This window comes from Trichechus manatus, unplaced genomic scaffold (assembly GCF_000243295.1).
Source record: "Trichechus manatus latirostris isolate Lorelei unplaced genomic scaffold, TriManLat1.0 scaffold00056, whole genome shotgun sequence".
Taxonomy (NCBI): Eukaryota; Metazoa; Chordata; class Mammalia; order Sirenia; family Trichechidae; genus Trichechus; species Trichechus manatus.
This window is the reverse complement of record NW_004443992.1, coordinates 10,268,103-10,285,083: the sequence shown is the minus strand read 5'-3', so window position 1 is coordinate 10,285,083 and position 16,981 is coordinate 10,268,103. Positions and strand designations below refer to the sequence as shown.

Genomic DNA, 16,981 nt, shown 5'->3' with positions numbered 1-16,981 from the left:
AGGTAAAACAAACAAAAAATAACATCATAAATTGATTTTAACTTACTGAGAGTGGGATGGCTGTCTATAATCCGTATTGGAATGGTCTGTACGTCTCCCAACAGAATTTGAGGAACACTTCCTTCCAGACTTTCTGTATCCTCAACATCCCCAACTTCTACCAGTTGATCCATTGTAACTATATTCTGATCTGGTTCTGGAGGGTTACTCATGGCAGAGGCAGTACTATTGTTTTGGGTTAGGCATGTGTCTGTTTGAAAGCTATGACTCTGATCAAGCAGTAGAGAATTATTATTCATTTCAGTACTCCCTAATGAATCCAGAAGTCTTGAAGGACTGGAGGAGAGGTGGTTATTTACCGATATCAGAGCTGGTGATTCATCAGGAGAGGTGAATCTTGGTTGTAACTGCAAACCCTTTTAAACAAAAAGGGTTGTATTAAACTGTTAGAATTTACTACGTACAATATTCTCATAGGATATATTAATTCTGACACAAAATTGGAACAAATAACAGAGTATAAAAACAAAAACCAAACACATTGCCATCAAGTTGATTCCAACTCACAGCGACCCTATGGGACAGAGTAGAACTGCCCCGTAGGTTTCCAAGGCTGTGTAAATCTTTACGGAAGCAGATGGCCACATCTTTCTCCCACGGAGCAGCTGGTATGTTTGAACTGCCAACCTTTTGGCTAGCAGCAGAGTGCTTGACCACTAGGACTACTTCATAAGAGTATAACCATTGCCATCGAGTCAATTCCAACTCAGCAACCCTGTGGAAGTATAGTTACTAACAAATATTAAGTAGGGACAGAAACAAAAGCCAAAGGAAAAGTAGTATAACTGAATTTTATTGTATTCATAGTCAACCTCAAACTTTTTCAAAACATACTGTATGACTTATCATCTTAAATCAAGACACAAAGGGGTCAGGAAATTAATAATGAAACATCTTTGATCATTATAATAATTCTGTAACAATTTTCTGAGAAGGACATCATGCTTGGTAAAGTAGAGGGTCAGTGAAAAAGAGGAAGACGCTCAACGAGATGGACTGACACAGTGGCTGCAACAATCAGCTCAAGCATAGCCAACGATTGTGAGGATGGAGCAGGACCAGGCAGTGTTTCGTTCTGTTGTTCATAGGGTTGCCGTGAGTCGGAACCGACCTGACGGCACCTAACAACAACTAACATAACAATTTCTGAGAATCTCTAGGAGAAGAAGATGAGAGATTAAGAAAGAAAGAAAAGGGACTCAAATAGGGTATTTCACTGGACACCTACCTGCAGTTGTGCAAATATTCTGGGCTGAAATGAGGAAAGTGAGGAGAGTCTCTGTGCAGGCTCTGGAAACAAAGAACTCCTTGTTTGATTTGCTTCCACTTTGGTGGTAACTGATTCTCCTGATGAATTTCCTAAGTTATGTTAAAAATAAACTGTTAAAATAGAATAATTTCTATAAGCTTCTAGGACACTACTGTTCATTACAAACCTTATTATCAGAATTGGAATAGGAATTAAGGCCAAAGGTTTGCACAGGACTTTATAAAGTCATCTAGTCCACTACTTCTAGAAGCTGGCAGAACATCTAATTCACTCAGGAAACTTTAAAAAAACATATAGATTCCTAGGTTCAACCTCACTGATTTTACTTCAGTAGCTCTAGGATGAGATCTAGAAACTTATGTTTCTTTCTTTGAAAGACTCTACAACTGTAACTGAACTAGCCCATTCTCCATGCTATGATGCTTAACTACACCTAAACTTCTCCAGATGAGTGAAAACTATTGAGCTTCTCAATTACAAAAGACCAAACTTAATAAATCTTTTGTAGACCTACGACAATGTCTGGCATAAAGCAGTTCCTCAATAATAGCAGTACTAAATTTCTTTCAATAACTTACTACAGAATAAATGAATAAAAATAAACACTTCTCTTTTTTTAACATCTCAATTTTTTAAAATACAATTGTTCTTAGGGGAACTTGAATCATTCTCATGTAATTCTTATATGGTAACCCAAATATAGTCATCTCTTTAAGTCAATCAAAAATCAGTTCTTTGGTGATGGAAAAATTGCATTGATTAAGGGTAGGTTTGCACAGTTGATTAACATAATTACTGTCAATAAGTTGTACACCTCTAAAAAAGGTGACCTGGTAAAAGTTGTGTGATAGATATATTTATAATAATGACGAAAAAAAAAAAAGAGTTGCTGCTGAGGCTGCCTACATACAAACACCTCATGGGATTTGGTTCCTTGGTTTGGAGGTTTAGGGTCATGGTTTCATGGGATAGCCCAGTTAACTGACCTAATAACATGCTTAGTGCTTCTGTTCTACTTCCTGGTTCATTGTGTAGTGCTTAGGGTCTTCAAAGCTTGCAAATGGCCATTCAAGGTACAATAATTGGTCTCTATTCACCTGGAGAGTCAGGAATAGGAGGAAGAAATAGAATGTGTGCCTGTCTCCATGAGCAACTGCCTCCTTTGCCATGAGACCAGAAGAACTAGATGGTGCCTGGGGGAATATGCAGAACAGAATTTCAAATTCTCCAGATTTGCTGGAGCCATAGAGGCTGGATGAACCTCTGAAAATATTGACCTGAGATAATCTTTAAACCTTAAACCAAAAATATCCCCTGAAGTCTTCTCAAAACCAAGCAACAGTTTAGCTTAACTAGTAAAGAGTTTGTACCTTGAGCACTGAGCTATCTTGAGATCTATATGGGATCAAATTGGCAACAGCAACTTAAAAGATTAGGTAGAAAATTTAGGGGGCAGTGAGTTTATGTTACTGGGGGAAGAACAACTCAGAAAAGGAGGGTAAGAATGGTTGCCAACTAGAAGAATGTAATCAATGCCACTGAATTGTACATGTAGAAATTGTTTAATTGGAGTATGTTCTGCTGTGTATATTCTCAACAACAAAAATAAAATAAAATTATAAAAATACCAACAATTATCAAAAAATATTTATTGCTTCCATACAGTAGCTAAGTAATTTTAAAAACGGTCTTGGTGTCAGACAAGGGTGAATTTAAGTGCTGGTTTGTTTAATCTGGCTTCTAAACTCGAATTTCTTCATCTATAAAATCAGAATAAGAGTATTTTCCTTGAAGGACCACTGAGAGGATTAAACATTGCTCTCACATTTCTTGGCTTCTTCATTTCCAATGTCCTTCTACTTCACTAGGCTGCAGTTGCCCACTCTGGTCAGACCCTGGACTATTCTATCTCTAAACTCTCTACTTCAAATATCCCATTCTCTGATCACAACTTCTTATTCTTCCAGAAATTTTGTTCAGGTACTCCACTACAATTGTTCTTCAACCTCATATGAACCTTTAGTCCACTGATCCTTCAATTTTCTTCATATCCACTAAACCTTGCCTTTATAAAATTCTCTCCCCATCCAGTTTAGAATCCTAGGTCTACGATTTCAATCACTTTCGTGAAAATACCCTAAACTTCCTTGCCTCTCCATCCTTTAGTCTCATCGTCTTTGCCTGAAATCTCTTCCTTTGCCTAAACACAGAAAGCTAAGTGCTACCGAAGAAGAAATTCACTACTACTAGTAATTCATGATCATCAGCCTCAGTGCTACCTTCACCTGTATCTGGCAACATTACAATGTTTCTCTCACTCTCAATTAGGGATACTCATTTTTCTCAAATTTCAGCCACACTTTCCGAGATCTTCTTTAGTCTTAACACTCTTACTTAAAGAGAAAAGAGAAGCCATCAGATGGAAATTTCCTCAACTTCCTACAGCCAATACTATCAAGTACCTGCATCTTCATCTGTGGAATCAGGTCTTTCCTGTCTGAAAATACCTTCTCTCAACCCCAAACTCCCTTCACAACAAACTTCTTGGAAAACGTGGTCCATAGTGTCTCTACTTCTTCATTTTCCTCCTATTTATTCTTCAACCACCCTAATACAGCTTCTTCTCAATCTACTCCTTTGAAATGGGTCTAACTTTTAAGCTTTCTAAACTTGATCTCATGATCTTTTTTCCCCTCCCCTGAATCCACCAATGGTCCCGTTTGAAACTCAGGGCCCATCTTTGATCATTCCCACTCTTTAACCCCCCACAACTATTCAATTATTAACCACATCCATTCAGCTCTACTTTAGAAATAATTCTTAAATAAGTCTAATTTCTATTGTAAGTGCCACCAACCACAGTCTAAACCATTATCTTCTTTCATCTGAACAGGTGTAATGGCCTCATAAACCTGTTTTGTTTATCCAGTTTTATCTCCAAGTGTTATCTATTCTAAGCCCACATTAACCTCCTTATGTTTCTTGAACATGACAAACTCTTTCTTGCCTCTGAGCCTTTGCACATGCTACTGCTTCTTTGATTGGCAAATTCCTATTCATTTTTCAAGTCTCAGCTTAAAAAGTCACTTTCTCAAATTCACTTTCCTACTCCCTGGATTAAGTTAGATGTCTCTATCACTATTCTCATACAGCTTTGAATAATTTTCTAATGGCACTTTTCATGTTGTTGTTAGGTGCCATCAAGTCAGTTCTGACTCATAGCTACCCTGTGTACAACAGAACAAGATGCTGTCTGGTCCTGCGCCATCCTCACAATCATTGCTATGTTTGAGCGCATTGTTGCAGCCACCGCGTCAATCCATCTTGTTGAGGGTCTTCCTCTTTTTCACTGACACTGTACCTTACCAAGCATGATGTCCTTATCCAGGTACTGGTCCCTCCTGTCTAAAGTACATGAGTATGTGAGATGAACTCTGGCCATCCTCATTTCTATGGAGCATTCTGGCTGTACTTCTTTCAAGACAAATTTGTTCGTTCTTCTGGCAGTCCATGGTATATTCAATATTTTTCATCAGCACCATAATTAAAATGCATCAATTCTTCTTTGATCTTCCGTATTCACTGTCCAGCTTTCACATGCATATGAGGTAATTGAAAATACCATGGCTTGGGTCAGGTACACTTTAGTTCTCAAAGAGACATCTTTGCTTTCTAACACTTTAAAGAGGTCTTTTGCAGCAGATTTGCCCAATACAGTATGTTGTTTGATTTCTTGACTGTTGCTTCCATGGGTGTTGATTGTGGATCCAAGTAAAATGAAATCCTTGACAACTTCAAGATAACACTTGTCTGTGTCAGTTTGTCATACTGTGGTGGCTTGTGTGTTGCCGTGATGCTGGAAGCTATGCCACTGGTATTTCAAATACCAGCAGGGTTACCATGGCGTACAAGTTTCAGCAGAGCTTCCAGACTAAGACAGACTAGGAAGAAGGACCTGGCAATCTACTTCTGAGAAAAATTGGCCAGTGAAAACCTTAGGGATAGCAGTGGCACTTTCCATAATAGTAATTAATTAGAAAATATTTGTTTAATATCTTTTTCACTTGCTAGACTTAAGTTTCATGAAACAGAAAAATTAGCTATTCTTTTCTATGCCCAGAGTTTAGCATAGTGAGTGAAATAAATGAATAATGCTAAAACATTTGAAAGTTATTCTGTAGGCAAAGTGACTCTTAAAGATAAACAAGTGGAAGAATAAAGAAATAACTGTACTGTACATACAGCCATTCATTAACTCATTCTAAAACATTTATTTAGCAGTTAACTTTTTAGCAGGCATTATGCTAGGAACTAAGTATATTATTTAACTATAATAAAATCTCTGCCCCTGCTGAGCTCAAATCATAATGAAAGTACAGGCATACAAACAAAGGTTACCATGTTAAATGCAGGGAAAAATACAAAAAAGTTAATATTTAACTTTATGCTGGGGTGAAGTTAAGGGAGCATTTTAGGTCAAAGAGATTGCTGTTTGAGTAGTGAGAACAGTGTGCCGAGCAGTGAAAGAGAAAAGACATTTCCAGAAGAGAAAAGAAGACATACAAAAGGGTTGAAATAAGCCTAGAATATTGAGATAAAAATAAGAACAGTTGAGAAAAAGCAAACCATATGAAATGGATGAGTTTCCAGGTCAGGGACATCTCAAAGTTGTTACTACTGGAATTATCCTGGCTTTCTAGTTTACTTTGCTAGTAATCAGTCTCAAATTCTCCGTCATAAAGAAGCATAAAAACTGTTTATAAAAGGAAATTTAAATAGCTGGAAATACTTTGATAAACCCTAAAATAGTTGCTCTTGCCTCTTTGAACCATGGTTTCCTCAACTATAATATTCGATTAGATAATACAATATCTTAAGTTCCTACCAGTTTTAACACTCTTTGATTTTACATTTTCAAAATATTCAAGATAACCTACCTTCTGCAAATGTAACTGTCACAGTCTCTCTGAGAATATTCCCATTATCTGTAGTCCATTGAAGCTGAAATGGGAACATTTATTTCAGTAAATATAAAGCATTTATATTGAAAAATATTTTAAAACATCAATACAACGATCATATTTCATTCAGTTACAGTGATAACTGTGTTTTGTTCTGTAATTACTGTCTTCCCTTGTTCACATTGTCAAAGCACAAGCATATCTCACTATCCAAATATACCTGGTTACCAAGCTCAGAAAGAAAGAATTTGGAAAGCAAATTCAGATGGCAAAGAACATTGCTAACCAAGTTTTTAGTTCCTGAATTTTGGACAGTGAATAATTAAGAGCTTTGGATAGCAAGGAATAGTAGCTCTAGCTTTAAAAAAAATCTCAATCTATTCAGTAAATGAGTTTGAATAGTAAAAGTTTGGAAAGCAAAAGACATTGTTACTAAGATTTTAATGCCATAATCACTGCAACTATTGTAATTAGTAGTTCTAGGTAATTATAGTAATCTTCAGAGCAGGTAAAATTTTCATAGAAATAACTAATATTCAGGGGGAAACAACCGTATCACAGTATGAAGTAAAATTGATATCCATAGGTGGCAAATGGAAGCAACATCATCACTTTGTGTATTCAAGTCTGAACTATTCTACTTAAACTTGCCCATGTATTTAAAAAACGGTGGGCGGGGGGGAGGAAGGATATATACAGTATGTACTCAATAATTATGTCTGTTAAATGAATAAGTAATATTTTTTGCAGAGATATAATGTTTCCTTTAAAATGAAGATTACTATTACTACAGTCGGAGTTAAAAATTCACTTATTTCTCTTCTTGTGAGAGTAATGCAGAATTTTAAGTCAAATCGTCATCTGAGAACTTCTAGAGTTTATATTTTAAGAAAAAGATACCATTATTTTTCTCTTACATCACAGTTTTTACAGATAGCCTAATAGTAACCATCCCTACTAGGCCAAAAATTAATAGTAGCTAAGAAAGGTTCTGTAACAAAACAAGGAATTACAGTTGTAATCATACCGTTGCTGGAATAATCTCTGAGTTATATACAATATCGCCATTTCTCAAGGATTTCTGTACCTCGTGGATGTGATTTTTTAAATCATTTACAGTTGGAAAAAAAGATAAATTATGTCTTTCAGGTACCTCATCAGGTTTGAACAGTTCCCTTTCCACAAATTTTCTGTGAAGAATATAAAATACAAACATAAACCATATAGCAACATACTTTTAGACCAAAAGAGAGAAAGGCTCTCTTTTAGCATAAATATCTGTAAAGTATGGTTTATAACTCTATAGCTAATTTATATTGGTCTACTTTTAATTTCTTCATACATTAAATCATAGAATTCATACAGATTAAAGAAATGTAATATTTTTGTTGATTAAACATCTATAAATATTAAAGTGAGATTTGACATTTTTATGAATTTAAAAGAACCATTATTTTCAATTTGAATATAATAATGTTTTTTAATGCTTTCTGTATCAGGTACTGTATTAAGCATGTCACATCAATTATGTCCTTTAATACTTCCTATAATCTGTAAGGTAGGTGCAACTATCATTCCTATTTTACAGATGAGGGAACAGAGGGCCGAAGAAGTTAAATAATTTGCCCAAAGCATATATACACCTAGTAGGTAAGAGAACTTAGATCTACACCCAAGTTATGTGCATAAGCATCATGGTACACTGCTTTCAAAAGGCATCAATTAATATTGTATGAAATATGATATGCTTGAATTTAACTAGCAGAGAAAACAGAAGAATAAATGTACAAAGGAAACAATAAAGTTTAACATATATATGCCTTGTGCATTATATTCAGTAGACCAAATCACAGAGCTAGTATATCTCTGTTCTTAAGATCCAGGTTTAGGAAAGAGTGGATGGCTTTACCAAATTTTGCCCCTTTTCTAACAATGCCCCAATGGAAATAAATATCCAATATCTAAGAAGGGTGCTAAACAGTGAAGTCATGTATTAATGAAATAATAATTATAGGAAGTACTCATTTTTGTTATTCAGATCATACTACATGATAACCAATAGGAACAAGGTCAATTAGGTACCAGAAACCATGATAAAGAAGACGGGCTATAGCGTTAGACCCAGATTTCAGGTGTGCCTCTGTGTCTTAAGCCAGTTATTTAACCACTCTGAGTCTCCATTTTCTCATCTGTAAAATGGGGATAAAGATAAACCAACTTCATAGAGGTGTGGTAAGATTAAATGGAATTGTGCATGTAAAACACATAGCACAATACCTGGCACACATAGCAAGTACCTCTTCCTCCTCGTCATAATCATCATAATGTTCTAGGCTAAGTATCAATAAAATTTGGCCCGAGCGTTACAAATCAAATTTCATTAAACAAATAACTATCTAAATTCTTTTGTTGCAATAAGATTTAACTGCATTTCAAATAGCTTGAAATAAGTATAAATCTACTCTTGGCCTAGGTTTTAAAAATCCTTGGTTTTACAGTTTTGTTTTTTTTTACTGTAAAGGTATTTGTTATATAATTCAACCCACATGTCATTTAGATCTAGTCCAATTAGCCAAACTTAAAAATGGAATGTCTCAAATGAGCATTTAGAATCATAATAAGCTATATTATATACTATGGTTTGCCAAGCATTTGCTGGAAAATGATCAGTTCCTAAATAGGATTATTTTAATAAACCATATACCTTATCTATTCTGATAGCATAGATCCTAGAAAATGTCTATAATGTTAAGTGCATTATTTAAACCAACAAACAAAAATGTAAATTTGTTTCTACTGTACCTTAGCTGTTTCCTTACTGCATACACTTGTTCTATTCCCTGTGATACTAATTCTCGAATCTTATATGCTACTTGAGGATGCAGACGTGAGGGCAATGCACAATTCTCATCTCTAATTGCATTTTCCTCTTCTTCAAGAGAAGATACAGGAAAAGGGGAAGGTGAAGAAGAAAGGCAGGGAGTCTCTAATTCATGATATTGATGAGCCTGCTGTGTAGGTAACTGTACATACCACCTGATAAGAGAAAATACCTAAAATTATTTCATTAGATGAAAGCAAGAATCATAATCATTTATGTTAATAGTCATAAAGAGAAAGGATAACCTTTTAAGGAAAACTACATATGATTATACATATAAAATAAAATTTAAATGATGATCTACTTCATTCTTCTAAAAATTGGGTTTATATTCAGTTAAATAAGTCTTTATAAACCTTTATAGAATTTCACTATGGCCCTAAAATTGAGGGAGGGGGAGTGTAGGGACTTAAGGGATTTAAAATGGCATTTTAAATTTCATACTAAGTAAATTTTACCTCAAAAGAAAGATTATAAATCATTATCTTCTGAATTTTATGTATTTTCCCATTCAGCTACCATTTTATCCCAAAATTACACCTCTCTGTTGCGACTACCATCCTTCCAACCAAAGAAGATATAATTTAGAGCCTGTCAACATTAAGCTATGTGGGAGAGTCCTCTCTCACAGGAGCTCAACATGTTGCTTCCACAGCACTCCCTGCTCCCACTGGCCCAATGAGCAAGAGAAATCAACTAAAAGGTGAATATAGGTCTCTTGTACAGTAGTGCAAAACAGATTGTAGGAAAATGAAATAATTTAGTGTGATATCATTTTAATTGATATTTTTGTACAAAATGCTTACAATGACTGATACTGCATGAAATGGAGCCTATTTAAACATTAAACACAATGTTTTCCAAACTGAAGGATCCAATTATTGACTCCACTCATTTTTCATATACCTAAAAGTTTTTTCAGAGATTACACAAAAGCTATATTCCATATATTTAACCCCATTATACAATAGTGAAATCTTCACCTGAACTGATACATAAAGCAAAGTAAGAAAAAAGGCTAATATCCCTTCATATTTGAAACCTGAAGCAAAAAAAGGTATACGAGAATTTTAGTTAGGGCTTAGAATTCATTTCTGGCTGCCATAAGTAATTAAAGATAGGTTGAAAAAAAATCCAAGTGGCTGCAAATCTGCTCCTAATAATAAGCATCTGACCAAAAAAAAAAAAAAAAAAAAACCCAAACCCATTGCCACTGAGTCGATTACAACTCATAGTGACCCTGTAGAACAGAATAGAACTGCTTCACATAGGGTTTCCAAGGAGCAGCTTGGATTCAAACTGCCAAACCTTTGGTTTGCAGCCAAACACTTAACCACTGTGCCAGCAGGGCTCCAAGTATTTGACACAAAGTACTAAATATATATTGAAATGTGTTGTTAAATATGTATTCGTCAATTTGGAGAAAACTTCCATATGATATACAGAATTCTTTAGTCAGAATTATCCACAACATGGGGATGATAAATTCAATGGCTTGTACAGTGGCAAACCATTTTAATATCTAGAGAACTACTGGTGAGACAGTTACCTTCTAAGACCATTTCTTAATGAAATAATTGGAAAATATAATTATAATTTCTCTTACAGAAAATTAATTTGTAAATAGAAGTACTATTTAAATGTCATACCTAAGAACACCACCAGCTTCCATCAAGTTCTTCTTCAACATGTTAAAGGCTTTCTCTTGCTCCATTCTGATTATTTTTCTGTCAATTTTGGGGTCTGTAGGAACTCTATATTCAGGAAACTTCTGTACCTTTTTAATATAAATCCTTTTTACAAGATAAAGAAGAACGTGTTTCATTATATTTTAACGTCAATAAAATCTAACTCATCAACCAGAAGTACTGTATTACTTTAAGCATACTTAGCAAATTAACAATAACTGTGACTTCAGTAAAAATATCTAAGTATTTATGGACTTTCAACATTTTTTTCTAGATTTGCCTCCACTTCCCTGTTCTCCTGGAGGCCATAATCATCTCATGCCTGGATTATTTTAATAGCCTTCTTCTGGGCCTCCAGTCTTTCATTACTTAAATCCATCAATATATCAATGTCACCAATAATTATCCACATTTGTATTCCTCCTTTGAAGAATCTTCTAAGCTTTAACCAAGTACAAAATTCTTGGCAGCATTCAAGGCATTATATGATTTTAACTTATTTACCTTTAAAAAAGATATAATCATTGTCCTAGCAATTTCATTTTTAGAAATTTATTCTGATACACTTGAACAACTACAACAGGTTTGTATGTAATAATAAAGGATACTTTTCACAGCCTACATGTACATCATTAGAGGACTGATTAAGTAAATGATGATTCATTCTTTTTTTTTTTTAATTTTATTTTGTTGTTGTTGGATGATTCATTCTTTAATGGAATATTATATGGCTACTACAAAGAGACAGTGCTTTTATGTACTAATATGGAACGATCTCTACGATATTTTTGGAATGATAAAAAGCAAAGTCTAGAGTACTATATGTCATTACATTCATACTAATATGTAGCATAGCTGTGCAGTAGATAACCATTTTAGGCATTCAGACTGGGAATAAATCGATGTGAACTCACAGCAGGAAAGAAGGTACACTACTACATAACTTTAAGGAAAGAAAATTAATCTTACTGAGATTTCAATAACATTTATGAGGGGAAAAGGGAAAATACATATGCATATATATACAAAGAATATCTTTGGAAAGCTACTCAAGAGACTGATAAGAGTCGTCGCCTTAAAGAGGAACACAGGGAATGGGGCAAAAGAAAACTCAGAGCTCACGGATAACTTTTAGTACTGTTTAAGCTTAAATAAAAATGTGCATGTATTAGCTATTCAAAAACAAGTGCTTAATAAAAAAGAAGTAAAATAAAATAAAGCTTACCGGGCTGGACAAGTGGCTTTGTAGAGCTGACAAGACCTGCTTTCCTGCTCACTGATTTTTTTTAACTGGGAACCTTTTCTCCTTGGCCCATACTGACACTCCATTACCACAGCCCTGCTCCCTGTGGGCCAAAACCAACTATTGATATTAAGTTAAGGGCCTTTCTGTTCTGAATATTAGATTAAAAATAACTTGGTGGTGGCAATGTCAAAATATATACTTTCAATTACATACTTTTAAGGGAAAAAAAAAAAACCCATCAGTAAGCCTTACTGCAACGTACAAAAACATAAATTTAAAAGTTTACCATAAAGTTTACCACATCTAACACATTATGATAAGGAATTTAGTAAATGTCTACTGATATTTACACATGGATGATTTTTAATAATAGCAAAATGTATGAAATAGAAAATAAATATAAAATTTACATAAATAAATATAAAATTTGTAAATACAAAGTAGAAATTATCCAATGCTAACATTAATTATTAATGTCATTTTAATATTCATATCCTTTTATATACATTTATTTTCTTAGTTCTGTTTGTGCTATTAGAATAATGTGGTAATCAGCCACTAAGATGGCCCCAATGATTCCTGCCTCCTGCTATTCATGTCCTGTATAATCCTATTCCCTTTAGAGTGGGCTGGTCTTATTAATTCACTTGTAATGAATACGACAGAAGTAATAGGATATTACATATGTTAGGTTTAAAAAGACTATGACTTTGTCTTAGGTGCTACATCTTGCTCTTGCTTGGATTCCTCTGGGGGAAATCACTTGCCATGTCGTGAGGTAGCTCTATGGAGAGGCTCACATGGCAAGGAATTAAGGCCTGCCAACATAAGTGAGCTTTGAAGCAGATCATCTCCTAGTCAAGTCCCAGCTGCAGCCCAGACAACACCTTAATTGCTGCCTTGTAAAAGAACCTGAAACAGAACTACTTGCCTAAGCTGCTCTTGGATTCCTGACCCACTGAAACTGTGAGGTAATAAATGTTTGTTGCTTTACAGCCACTAAGTGTGGTGAAATTTGTTACATAGTAATAACCCAAACCAAACAAACCCACTGCCTTCCAGTGGATTCTGACTCATAGTGATCCTATAGGACAGAGTAGAACTGCCCCATAGAATTTTCAAAGAGAGCCTGGTGGATTCAAACTGCCGACCTTTTGGTTGGCAGCCATAGCACTTAACCACTATGTCACCAGGGTTTCCTACATAGGAAAAGGTAATACAAATAAGTAGAAGAGAAAATTTTGCAGCTTAAGATTTAGGCTGAATATCCTACTCTACTAGAGGGTATGGCGAATGTTTTAAATATAAAATAAAAAACACCAATCATAAATTAAAATGTTGATAAAGCTGACTAAAATTTTAATCTTCTGTTTAAAAACACCATAAATAAGATAAAAGGAAAGTAACTGAGAAACAGCATTTTATAACACATATAACAAAGAATTATTATGCAGAATATAAAGAACCATAATTGTTTTTAAATATAGAGAGAGAAAGAAAAGAAACAACCAACCAACCAATCAAACAGAAATTATGGGCAAATGCTATGAACAGGCAAATCAGAAAGAAAAAAATATGGACATTGAGTAAACAAATACAAAAATGTTCAACTTCACTAATAAACAGGGAAATGCAAATTAAAACAACGGTAAGAAACCATTTCACGCCCCTCAGATAATAAAAGTTTGACAATACTCTGAAACAACTGAATCTACTAATCTATCTCAACACCACAAAAAGAGAGAGACATAGGTAGCAACAGGAAATATACAGTATACCTATTGGGCATTATTGCCAAAAATCAAATCTGCATCTAACCAAGCCTCTAACAGTTTATACGGAATACAGGTGATAAAAGAACATGTTAAACTACACCACAGAGATGAAATCAGCAAAATCCAGAATATGGTAAACTTTACAGGACAAATCACCTGGTTTCTTAAATTAAAAAATGGGGAAAAAGAAGAGAGAAGTCGTTAGATAAAAAGAAATTTAAAGGATATAAAAACCAAACGCTCTTGGGGCACAACTTAGGCAACTGACGTAACATAGTTCACAAAGATAATGTTCTACATCCTAGTTTGGTGAGTAGCGTCTAGGGTCTTAAAAGCTTGCGAGTAGCCATCTAAGATACAACCATTGGTCTCTATTCGTAAGGAGCAAAAGAGAATGAAGGAAATCAAAGGTTCAAAGAAGAAACTAGCCCATAGGACTAATAGCCCACACAAAGCACTGCCTCTTCTAACTTGAGACCAGAAGAACTAGGTGGTGCCCAGCTACCACTACCAACTGTTCTGACTAGGGACACAGTAGAAGCTCCTAGATACAATGGGAGAAAAATGTAGAACAAAACTCAAACTCCTAAAAAAAGGCCAGACCTACTGGATTGATAAGAGGCTAGAGGAACTCCCAAGACTATTGTCCTAATATAACCTTCGAACTTGGAATTGAAGCTATTTCTTCAGGTCACCTTTCAGCCAAATAATAGACTGGATTATAAATAAACAGTATCACCCATAAGTAATGTGCTCCCTTAAACAATTAACTATAGGAGACCAAATGGGCAACATTTACTCAAAAGCAAGATGAGAAGGCAAGGAGAAGGGAAGCTAGATCAGTGGAAACAGAACAAACAGAATGCAAATAATGAGTATGCTGACACACTGTAAAAATTGTAACTTATGGACTGGAACAATTAGTATAAAAATTGTTAAAGGGGAATCTAATTCGCTGTGTAAACTTTCACCTAAAACACAATAAAATACTATTCAAACAAAAAAACAAATGCAATGCATGGACCTTGTTTGGATCCATTTTGAACAAATCTATGAGAAAAAATTATAAATGAAGAAATATGAACACTGACTAGGCATTTTATGACATTAAAGTGTGATAATAGGATTGCCATTGCATGTGTGTCTTATATGTGTGTTTATATATATATTTGTATACATATATATATATGCACATGTTTATATACATACATATATATCAATAAAAAGTACATACACATATTAATAAAGAGCACTTATTTCTTAGAGATATATACTTCAGCAATTACAGATGAAATGATACGATATCCGGGATTTGCTTTAAAATCATCTGGGGAAGTGGGTAGGGATATAGATGATATGAGTCAGAATTGACTCGATGGCAATGGCTTTGGTTTTTTTGGTTATATGCTGATAATTGTTGAAGCTGGATAATGAATACATGGAGTTATGAAGTTTAATATATTATTATTTCTCCTTTTGTACACATTTAAAATTTTGCATAATATAAAGATTTTTTAAAAGTCTGACAGTGCTGCCATGGAGTGGATATGGGGAAAGGGGAATTTTCATACATTGCTAATAGGAGTGAAAATTGGTATGGTCCTCAATCCCTCATTTACAATTCTGAAATCCAAAAAACTCTGAAAATAGTTTTCTATAATTCACTGGCTGCAAAGCCTAATCTGAATTGTGTGATGCTGTTTGTAGTCTTTATTTATTCCTCTTAGTGTAATTATCCATAAAGTATTACTGTGTTTGATTATGTGATATTGTATATAGAATACTTGCTAGGAATATTCTATAATATTATCATATTCTCGTTCAAAAACTCTGAATTCCAATACATCTGACCCAAAAATTTCAGAGAAGGGATTCTAGACCTGTACAATCACTTTAGAGAGCAATTTGAGACTATCTTACAAAGTTGAAATGGGCATACTTCACAACACAGCAATTTTACTTTAAGGCATACACTCTAGAAAAACTTATTACATCTTTTCATCAGAAGACGTGCTGTGGAGATTCAACTACAGCATTTTTTGCAATAGTGAAAAGTTGGAAACAACATAAATGATCATCAACAGAAAAATAATTGTAATTTGGACATATGCTGGAATAGTATATAACTATACTGAACTAGAATTATAAGTATCAGTATAGATGGATCTTTAAAAAAATGGTGAGCGAAAAAGTTGCAGAAAATGTCTACAGTTTACTATTTATATCTATTTTTTAAAAAATTCAAAACAATAAAATATATTGTTGTAAATACACATATGTATGGTTGTTGTCAGATGCTGTCAAGTCAGTCCAACTCAAAGTAACACCATATGACAGAGCAGAACTGCCCTGTAAGGTTTCCTAGGCTGTAATCTCTAAGAGAGAAGATTGCCAGTCTTTTCTCCCGTAGAGCTACTGGGTGGATTAGAAAATGCCGACCTTTTGGTGACTGCTTAACCCACTGTGCCACCATGGCTCCTATATGTGTGATAAAGTATAAAAATCCAGGCTATAATGTAGTACTTGCCTGTGGAGAGTTAAGAAGTGAGTTAGAACTGGAAGGGGTGGGGAGGACTTCATGACTTCAAGTTAAAATAAAATATAATGGTGCATTTCTTTTACAGACTGCAGATTATCTGAAGCAACCTCTTCTTCCCAAAAATGTAGAAGTTTTAAGGGAACATGGAGGGGATGTCAAAAAATATCATTCACTTTGAGAAATATCTGCACATTTTAACAATAAAACCGTAGCCCTCTGGGAGTTCTAATATATTGTAGGGGGCCCTTAACTGTTTGGAGAAACCCATTAAATACCGGAAATACTTCCTCTCCCTCCAAAGCCAGGTATACTGATGCTTTTTGGGCAAAAGAACTACCATTCCTAAATGAAGTCCATTTTAATAGCATTTACCCCCCAATTTTTTTTCCATTTGTTAAAATAGCTAAATAACTTCACAACTGATCCTGCAAGAGTATGAAATAAAGAGTATGAAGTTCTTTTAGGAAGTTCTGGACTTTATTCTTGCTTGGTGTAGGCAACAGGTCAATGTGATAAACTGTTTCTATTATACAGAGAACCAGTTTAAGAATGGAAGAACCC

At 34.5% G+C, this 16,981-nt stretch overlaps 1 protein-coding gene across 2 annotated transcripts in view; it reads right to left on the bottom strand.

Moving 5' to 3' along the window:
- The window catches only part of CARF (calcium responsive transcription factor), a 57,209-nt gene that overhangs the window by 10,420 nt on the left and 29,808 nt on the right, over nucleotides 1-16,981 (bottom strand). For both annotated transcript variants that reach the window (XM_004378241.3, XM_023733006.1), the window contains 7 exons: nucleotides 12,086-12,206; nucleotides 10,822-10,965; nucleotides 9,094-9,327; nucleotides 7,319-7,481; nucleotides 6,268-6,331; nucleotides 1,289-1,419; nucleotides 47-416 (listed from right to left, as the gene is read on the bottom strand). In XM_004378241.3, the coding sequence (XP_004378298.1) occupies nucleotides 47-416; nucleotides 1,289-1,419; nucleotides 6,268-6,331; nucleotides 7,319-7,481; nucleotides 9,094-9,327; nucleotides 10,822-10,965; nucleotides 12,086-12,206 (1,227 nt within the window). The remainder of the gene's footprint in view (nucleotides 1-46; nucleotides 417-1,288; nucleotides 1,420-6,267; nucleotides 6,332-7,318; nucleotides 7,482-9,093; nucleotides 9,328-10,821; nucleotides 10,966-12,085; nucleotides 12,207-16,981) is intronic.